The following is a 10,000-nucleotide window of genomic DNA, read 5'->3' as shown; positions in this document are numbered from 1 at the left end:
GGTTCGAAACAACAATGCTTGGTTCTCGTCAGAGTGACGGGCCCACTCTATAAATCGACGGTTAAAATAATATTTGCCGTTTCCACATTATTTCCGGGCGAAGTAGCTCGCCCACTTCCTTCCTCCCCCCTCACGCGTCCCTCGCAACAGGATTTTCTTCCCCATTACGAAATCTCCAAGGGGAGAGAGGTGATTCATTTCGCTGTTCAACTTTTATTTTTTGAAAATTTATTTTTTTTGAGAATTGATCCCCAACAATGGAACGGAATATCTTGATCCACTCGAGGTAAGGTAAGGGAGGAAGCGTAGTAACGGTTAGAAATCATGATCTAGAAGTCGTATCCGTGTTGGATTTCTCTGGATCGAGGACGGGCCGAGCTCTTCTATCCGAAGCGGGTAAACTGGTTTGCCAGGAATCGGCCGCTAATTGTTACGTAATCAATACGAAAGTCAGTGTCACGGAACACTGTCACTATGATGTGTGTGTGTGTGTGTATACGTGGCGATAATCGATAAGCACGCTCTTAAGATACGCACTACTTCGTTCCCCTTCTCTGTCTCGCGTGAGAGACACCGATCTCTTGAAAAGTCAAAATAAATAATCCCTTTTCTTTTTACGAATCGATTCGATGGATTTTTTTTTTTTTTTTTTTGCTTTCTACAAAGAATTTTTCCACAGGCGTCAATTAACACAGAGAAACGATAAAATTTTTTTTCATCGACGGGATTATCGATTTCATGGGTGATTATAGGCGAACCGGATGGCCGTTACCTACCTAGTCGTAGGAACAATGAAAAGGATGCGCGAAATCGCGATCAAATCGTGTTCGTTATTCGGGGAACGACGCTGTAACGATGTACACTCGTTAATAATTTTTATTTATTTTGGTGCTGATCCTCGTTATTTATTTCAGAATGCAAGAAAAGGAGATTAAAAAAAAAAAAAAAGGGAAGAAAGAAACGCAATATCGGACGAAAAAATGCAATTTTCCGATCTAGTTGAAATTATTTCGAGGATTTTCGATAACCGATTCGAAAAGCGACCGTCGAGATGTAATAACGCGTGTACAATTCCGTGTATCCCTCGAAAAACGGGAGGATTCGATATCCCTCCACTTGGAAAGAATAACGTTCAAAACAACGATTAACGGATTCCGTATAGCGAATACAGCTTCCTTGTATCTTGAATATTCCATATATATAAATTCGCGAATGTCTCGGTGAATTCCGGAAGGATCGACGCGGAGAAATACGGCATAGCTCGAACTGCAAATTCCAGCGTCGATAGCGCGCGTGATCTAAACATCGGAGCTATGGTCCTCGCGTTACGCGCGTGGAAATTCGATCCACGGCGAATATTGCGCGCAACGCGCGATATTGCACTCCCCCCCCTCGTTTAACCGTCGAAAGCCCGCTCTCCTGCGGTGGCGTCGGGACGAAATATCGAAAGCAGCAAGTCTAAGGACGCCCGTTATCTCTCGCCTCGTTCTTCGAACCTCGTTTCCATCGCTTTTGAGAAGCTCGAATCTCATCCGCGGCTTCCGATTACCTACCAACGTTCTTGGAATGCCAACCTCTCTCTCTCTCTCTCCCTTCCTCCTTGACCGAGGTATTCGCGCCAAGAATAATGAAATCGTCTGTGTATCCTTGCGCGATCAGGTTCGTGCTCCACCGCTCGTGTTTCCGATCTCCAACGCAAACGAGCGCGTTGTAAACGCGGCAAACTTCGCCCGAAACTCGATAACGACCCAAGCCCGATTTCCCACACTTCTCGTTCCGTTTCGAAAGGAACAAAGTCCTCGAATTTATAGATATCGAACGAGGGTAAACTATCGTTAAACTTGACCCACTCCGGAAATATCATCGCTCCTTGATAACTTAACCGAAGAGCCACCCACGGCTCTGCCTTACGAAATTGCGCGATCTCGGGGAGAAAAGAAGGCGAGTGGATTGTTTTTCGAGGTCAGATACTGAACGGGTCCATAAATCCCGACTAACGATTCCGGGACAGATCGAGATTGTCTTGTAAGATCACACCTAAGTTCTTTTTTCTTTTTTAATTTTTTTTATCTCTTTTCCTCTTTTTCATCGTCCATCCGTTCCTCGACACCGCGATGATCAATTACTTTTAATTCTTCTTACTTTTCGCGAATGTCCTTTCGAAACGTTGTTCCCTTTGTTTCAAATGAGACTTCGATCCTATCGGCGGTATACTTGAAAATTTTTTTTCAAATTGAACGAATTGAAAATCATCGAGTTTCGACGTATATAATTTTGAACAAGCATGGAACGGTTCTCGAATCGAATAAATAAAATCGCTCGAGCCCCCGAGCCACGAGTAGAGCGGAGAAGTGGTTGTTATTTTTAGCGAAATATACGGGGCGTGTGTTTCGCTTCCGGGCCGAGGAGAGGCCTTCTTTTGCGCGGGAACCAACGATCAAAGTTGAAAAGCGGTCGCGATTAGACGAGAGTAGCTGTCGAGAAGGGAAAAAGGGAAGGTAAGACTTCTGGAGTGGAAAGCAGCTCGAAACGAAGAAAGAAGAGTAATCGAGCATTCCGATCGCAACGAGCAAGAAACTGGCCATCAATCTTCTTCTTCGACGACGAATCAAATCTTCGAATATCACAATTAAAATCGTCGATAAATCATTGATCAAAATATAAAATTTGGTATTCGAAACGAATCACGAGTCAAAAACGCGGTACTACAGATTTCTTTAATTAAATCGCGTAGTCGACCCGATCGTACACGGATCACGAAACTTGTGAAGTGGGGGAAGAGGCGCTCGTTAAGCGAACGCCCGATAAAAATTTCAATTTATACGTAAAAAAAGTGGTGGAAACTTAGATGAAGAAAGTTCATAACTGCCCATTAACTCGTTTAGTCCGGCTGCGGGAGGAGCTGTCGTGTTTCCCGCCCATTTCCCCCCTTCATCGACCAACCTCACACCGTGGAGACACTCGGCCCTTTCCTCTCTCTCTCTTTCTCTCACCTCTATAAAGGAACGAGCCTTTCGCTTTCGCCGCTGTCTCGCTGTTATGCACGCCCTCGAAACCAAACCTGTTAATAAATTCTTTTCTACTAATTCTTTCCCGTTTTTCCACCACACTTTTCTCATTACTCTTCAAAGAAATTGATCCTTGGTTTATTCGTACAACGCTTGTATTTAATCTATTTAATAACGAAAAATTAAAGACTGATTTTTTCAATTTCATTAATCATCTTGTTTCGAATCGAGCAACGGACTAGCGGCGAATACGTGTTTAGCTGCGAAGGTCGAGAGTGGGGAGCAGAGGGAAGCAAGCGCGAGACGTTTGCTTTCGTAAATATTCAATGGATCTAGAGAAGCTAAGCAACCTGTTTCTATCGTTGCTTTCGAGGCGTTATGACCGCGTTTAATCTCGCAATTTACCACCCGCATCGCCTTCGGTTTTCGAAACCGCGTTTACGAAACACGTCGTTAAATTCAAACGGAGAGATTCCCTTAAATCCGTTATTCTTTTAAGCACGAAGTCTCTCAATCTCCATCTTCCATTCGACCCACGAGTCCAACGAGTTACGAGTTAATCCTTCGCTCGACGACGCCTTCGACTTTCGTATTCCTCGATCTTCCACCAATTATCTAAACTTTCTAGAAACTTTAAAGAAGTAAAGTCGTAGGAGGAGTTATCTATCCTAACAATTTTCAAAAGACGTTTAAATCGATTTTCAAAATATACGTCTTATTGGACGTTTCTCAGGCTATTTATCACGTACGGTAAGATAGGCGCGACATGTATCGATGGGTGTCGTGATGAATGAGCAGCCAGGAAAACGAACGAAGAAATTCGAAATCTCTACGAAATACCAAAGATATATTCTCGGAGGATGTACTTAACCGGTCCATTCTCGCGTTATCTACCGATCTTACGAAAACTTGGTCGGTTTTAGGAAACGGTTTTAGGGAAAAGGGAGAGGGAAACGCAAGCTCACGCGATGGCTTTGGATTACGTGTAAGTGGATAAAGGAGATTGTATACCATTTCTCTGAACGGTCGCTGTGAAATTCTCTCTTGACTCTCGACAAAGGAAGAGTATTTCGCCTTGTCTCTATGACATCGAGGATGGAAATAATGGAAACGCGAATCAAATTCCGAAACCGCCTTTCTCGCTGCTTTAATTTCAATGAAGCAACGGATTTATTTCGTTTCAAAATTGAAACTCGCTCCTTCTATTTGCGTTGGCGTTTCTTTAAACGCGTAAACGAGGACATGAAACAAAGGCGGTTAGAAAAAGCGGCTAATCCCAATGCTTGCTTGGGGCGTTAACTCGTGACTTCCCTGTTCGGTTAATTCACACTTTTCAACCACCTGGATGTGTCTAGCCTTGCCTCCGCTTGAATATCTGCGAATAAGTCTAACACGTGACGCGTTTTACTTTTCACCGAGCGCAAATTGAATCCGATTCGTCCCGACCTCTTTTTTCTTCACAGACTCCCTCCCCTTCTTCATGCACGAGTCGCGCAACCAATCAAGAATTTTCTCCTCTTCGGTGGAAAAAAATTAACAATTTCGAATATTCTAGAACTTTCTTGGAGAATTGAAAACGATCTCGCGATATTTGGCTGAAAAGAAAAGAGAGACTCGATCGATTATTACCAAGTTTTTTATCCTTCCTTTGAAAAGTTTACTTTTTTCGCCAAACTTCTTTCTCTATCGTTTGAGATAATAGAGAGGGCAGCAGGAGGAGCAAGGGCCAAAGTCTGAGACGAGTCGATAATTCTATCTTTCGCCGCTAGAGTGAAAAAACTTTGATTAATTTGGATAGTACGTTTCACGGTAGAATAATCTAATAAGGAAATTAGCCTTTGATATTACATGGACGCGTGGAAAATTTTTCATAATTGATAACCGGTTTTGCTTCGATAAATGGTCAAGATTCTATCCCCCCCCCCTCCCTATTTTAAGTTTTCAACGATCCGCAAATCACTCGTTTTTCTCTCTAATTATTCTTCCTTCTCGACGAGAACACGTCGCATCGATCGTTGGTAAGAATCTGACTGTTGGAAATCGACAAAAGCAGGAATGAAAACAAACACAGTGGAGCATTACAGGTGGTGTCTTTGAAACAAAAGTCGACTGCAAATATTTCGGATACGGAATAGGAGGAGAAGAATTCGAAGGATTTCTCGACAGAATAAATACGAAAAAAGTTTAGCAGGATATTTCTGCAGTGATACAGGAGTAACGACATTACGCCCGGCCTCTCTCGTTCAATTTATTTTCTCTCTGAAAACTGCAACGATGAGGAGGAGGATTGGCCGGTTAATGGGAGAGCTAGCACTGTTTGCTTGAAAAATATCTGTTCTCGATGTTTGCACCGAGAACGGAACAAGAGAGGAAAGGGAAAAGGTGACCAAAGAGCTGAATTTTCTCCCCATTTGCCTTTCGTCTACTGCCATCTACATTTCGCTTTGATTCTTCTTTCTTTCTCTCTCTCTCTCTCCTTCTTTTTAGAGAGAAAGGAATCTCGAGAGCCAATCGAGTGCCTCGTTACCGTTTTCAAGGTTAGAGTCGAGTTTCGCCGCCTTTTGCGCGGACAAAATGGTCGAATGTTCGGAATCGAGATCGATCCGTATTTTCCGAGATACACGCAAAACAAATTTTACGCGCTCAACGATCAACGGCAGGATTACATACGTATACAGGATTTAAAGCGTTATCGGAATGAAAACTATTTCATTTCCGTATCCGAAAATGTTTTCGAATACAATTGTATACGAACGGCTTCCCCTTCCAAACGTAAATTTTTTTGCTCGAGAGATTCGAAAAAACGATCAAATGACGCGTTAGAAAGCAATTAACGGCATCCGTTAATAAAGTTGCTCGCGTATATTGCGCTCAATCCTCGATTAGTTTTTCATCCGAATAAAATTTTATCGGTTTTTCTTTACTCGATCCTCCGTTTATAAATTGAAATTATTCGGTCATTCGAAATCGAATTTGGCCTTATTATTAGCTTCCTTATTATCGATCGGATTTCATCAAACTTCTGCCGATACTCTGGAGGGAAAATTAGTTACTCTCGATCTACAAGTAACCCTTTCCTCCTCTTCTTAATGTGTTTTTCTTTCCATCGCGGGACGTGCTGTTATTTTCGGCACTTTTCTCTCCTTCATTTTATTTCCAGATGCGGCCACGTTGCCGCCTGCTCGATCTTCCCGATCTGCGCAATTTTCCATTTTACGCGTTTCCATACTCGCGGGAGGAGAGGGAACATTCGAATTTCTAAAAAATTGGAGGTTAGGAAAATTGCACCCGCTTTTTAATAAGAGAAGAAACACGAATAGATGATCGAGCAGAATTTATTATTGGTAATAAATATTTGATCAATTCGTTTAATTAATGTATCTGTTAATTACTCGTTTGGCACTTCGTTGTAGAATGACTGTTTTAGCTGTTTAATCGCTTCCTATCTTTGAGACGAGGGACAGAATGAGAGCATTTTTACATCCGTGTGGGTGGAAATTGAACAGTGATGAATTCCGAAAGCGTATTACCGCCGATCGATAACGAAGGATCCGTGGATTTAATATCATTCGTCTCGAGGTGCATCGACCTTGATACTTTATTCGACTGCAATCCGTAATAATCGATTCAACCTGTTTTCAAACATTTTCACGTTCTTTCCTCTTGACAAAAATTATAGTAATAATTCGTTTCGCTAAATCGATTTATCGATCGATTTTAATAGATTATTTAATAGATTAAACGATTAAAAGACGGCCGCGAAAGATAAACAAGTAATCATGATAATATTATCCACGTATATTTATATCTATGACATGCTTTTTCTATAATTTTATCTATCTGAAAACGTGATACGTCACAATTATATATGAAATATCCGATAATCTATCGCATAATCTGCAAACAACACGGATAAGTTTTTGAATGAAAAATCATCCTGTTGAAACTCATCGTTATCGAGCAAAAAAAAAAAAAACAAAACTTTCTTTCGCGTATTTCTTCTGTTAACGATAAGAAACGGCGAGAAAAGAAACTACTTAGAGTATCTCGTATCGAGGAACTCGATGTATTTATAATTCGAGCAAAGTTCAACGACGCAATTTTTTAACATTGACGAATCTTTTTCTGGAAAAACAAATGTACCTCGTGTCTCCTACTTTCCACTTTCAATCTTATCGATTCTATCTATCTACTTACCTGTCGATGTAACACGTGATATTTCGACACTAGTCCGATAATAACTGAAGGTGAATCTTGTGAATTGATCAATTTTCCAGAGATCCAATTTCTGGAAAAATTTACCAAAAACAAACGATAAATATTTCGCAACCGTTGAAACGATACGCGCCTTTGACTCGCGAATATTCTATCCACCATCGATTCATTCCATGTTCTATGGAGAAGGAGGGGAGGAGGAAAAAATGCTTCGTGTTGACCGGTGGTAAACTCGTAAAGTGCGTTTACAGGATTTGTCGAGAGGAGGAGGCTTGATCCACATTTCGAAGATCGTTTCAACCGCGAAAAAAATAAATTCGAAAAACGGTAGTCAAGCGAGGGTTTTTCATTTGGAAAGAGAATCATTCCATTTTGAAGAAAGGTTTCCTCGTTTCGACGAATATTTTCTTTTTTTCTCTCCTTACACGTTGGAGATCCTATATATTATACGCACAGACTAGCATCCGATTACTACCCTACCCGTCGGGAAAAGTTGGACAAAACTGAAAACTCGGGGATTTTTTTTTCGGTTGCCCTTTTTTCGTTTTTCCTTTTCCCCCCTGCGACTTCAATTATTACGTACGATTGCACCCTGCTGTTCTCTCGTAAAACGTACGCATCGCAAACCGAATTCGAAAGTTCGTGACAAGAGTAAAAAAAAAAAAAAAGAAAAAAAGGGAGAAGCGTTGTTACATCGATATATTAGGTGACATATTTTTTCTGAAGAAAAGAATAAATTATTACGAACTATTATTTATCGTTTTCAACGCGTATTAATTCTCCCATATACATGTAGCATTAAGTGCAACATGTATACCGAGTTGCAGGCGCGATATTTATCGAGTCGAACGTCTCGCGTGCTTCGATAAATTCTACGTACTCATCCTATCGTACGTAGTTGCACGATAGAACGTTTCTGTTTCGAACGAGGGACGAGGCACAATACTGCTGCGGGCGAAAAAGCGTACGGATAACGCGCTGTTGTTAGTCGAATACGTATTTGGATAATGGGAATGGTAACAATAGAAGTCGAACACGCTAATTAAATCGCACGCCACGCGAGAACTGCCTAATTTATTTTCACTCAGAGTTTGCTTTACCTATATCTCCGTCTTGGTAAGCGTCTTTTAACTATCTTTTCTTCACGTTTCGACTTGCTCGTTAATTTACCGAAAAACATCGACCCATCGAGTATTCGAATCGGGGACAAAAAACAGAAGTAAACACGTGCGCTCGTTATTTTTTTGCGATAGTTTCTTTCTTTGCGGTTTGGGATATCCAGTTTCGCGTAAAAGTTTGTTGAAAAATTCATAGTATCTCGCGTCGACGTATACCGTGTGATACGTTCACACGGAGCAGATGGTGATCGATTCGGTTTCAAAATAAAGACAGCCGCCTTTGAACTTTGCAAGCGATGCGAAAATGTATCCATGGAACGTGCTCTCTTCCCCTTTCGAATCTTCATCCGCCGAGAGAATATATCCACGACTGTATACGCAGTCGGCTTACATTAGCGAGGCTGGCTCTGCAGTTCATCAAAGCTTGTTACAATAAACAACGAACAGCTCGGTGGCAACGCGTGTTGCCGTGTAACCAACCAATTTTCTCGCTCTCCGCCGGCTAAACGTTTTGAAATCGCGTTGTCCGCACCGTGTCTGGATAAATTTTTTTCGAGCTTGGCTAAACTTCCCCTTGTATTCGCTGATAGAGGGGAGAGGTATTCGTCAGGTATTCCGAGTTATGCGAAAGATTCACAAGAGATTCACGTGTGCGCGTTCCATATATACCGAGAAATACCGAAGTATCGAAGATGCCTTCGACTCGGAAATTCTCTTCTCTTCGTTGTTCCCGAATCCGGTCGGCGGGGGGAATAATGGATCGAACTCGATACGGTGCGGGAGCGCATACCTTCCCCCTCTCCTCAGTACGTGTACGGCCAATCTTTTTCGCGACAGCGAAACACAGTGTTTCGAATAACGTATATTAACTGGACAAGATTAATTTTCCAAATGTATAAAAAAATAATTATTTCGACGCAATGTATATAATATTATAAACAAATAGCAAATAACCATAACTTCTTTTTTTAATATTTAACTTTAATACTCTCAACGTTCAGTTTATCGTACGTTTCTGAAATTCGAACCGATTTCTAACTTAATTATCCGCTACAACTTTTTCGCTATATCCACCGCGCAGACATTTCGCGCAGCAGTTAGGAGTTAAGGATTCGAATATATATATATATTAATTAAACGTAATTTTTCTTTCTATATAATTTCTCTATAATTTTTTATATATCTCCATATATAAAAAAAAATAATTTTGTTCAATTACCTTCTATTATACGACTGTGCAACGGTGGTCTCGAAAAATGAGGCGAGAAGCCAGCTTCTCACGGGTGGAAAATTCGGCATGACGTTATCTCTGTGTACAGAGAGAGGGAGGGGGAGATTATCGAGAATGTTCTCTCGAACATGTCTCGCCAACGTCTCGAGACACGAGGAAGGAGAAATAGTAAATGTAAAAATATGAAGGAGAAATTCTGTTGCAGGCATGAATGCACACCTGACGAACGGACTCCTAATGCTTGCCCTCGCCATCGTCGCGACGATGCGGGACGATGCGACGGTGCTCGCATATTCCGGCGCCCCATTGGTCATGGATCAGGACATCCCTTTGAGAACTTGCCGATATAGCAGGATACACTCGATGATTCAAGTTCGTTGCGCGAATCTGGGTCTGGAAAGGATCCCCTCTAATTTGAAGACGGAAAT

The 10,000-nt window shown here is 41.5% G+C and overlaps 1 protein-coding gene across 4 annotated transcripts in view; it reads left to right on the top strand.

The window, feature by feature from the left end:
- Positions 1-10,000, top strand: part of LOC102671040 (tsukushin) — a 22,138-nt gene that overhangs the window by 10,965 nt on the left and 1,173 nt on the right. Inside the window, exons 1-2 of one of the 4 annotated variants that reach the window (XM_031513235.1) lie at positions 7,907-7,929; positions 9,778-10,000. In XM_031513235.1, coding sequence (XP_031369095.1) covers positions 9,780-10,000 — 221 coding nt within the window. In that variant the 5' untranslated portion in view covers positions 7,907-7,929; positions 9,778-9,779. Of the gene's footprint in view, positions 1-7,906; positions 7,930-8,315; positions 8,340-8,430; positions 8,813-9,777 lie in introns of those variants that run through there. The other 3 variants (XM_031513234.1, XM_031513233.1, XM_006621476.2) reach the window with 3 other exon arrangements.

This window comes from Apis dorsata, unplaced genomic scaffold, assembly GCF_000469605.1.
Source record: "Apis dorsata unplaced genomic scaffold, Apis dorsata 1.3 scaffold_631, whole genome shotgun sequence".
Taxonomy (NCBI): domain Eukaryota; kingdom Metazoa; phylum Arthropoda; class Insecta; order Hymenoptera; family Apidae; genus Apis; species Apis dorsata.
Note: the sequence above shows the minus strand (reverse complement) of the source record. Positions and strands in the feature narration are given on the sequence as shown.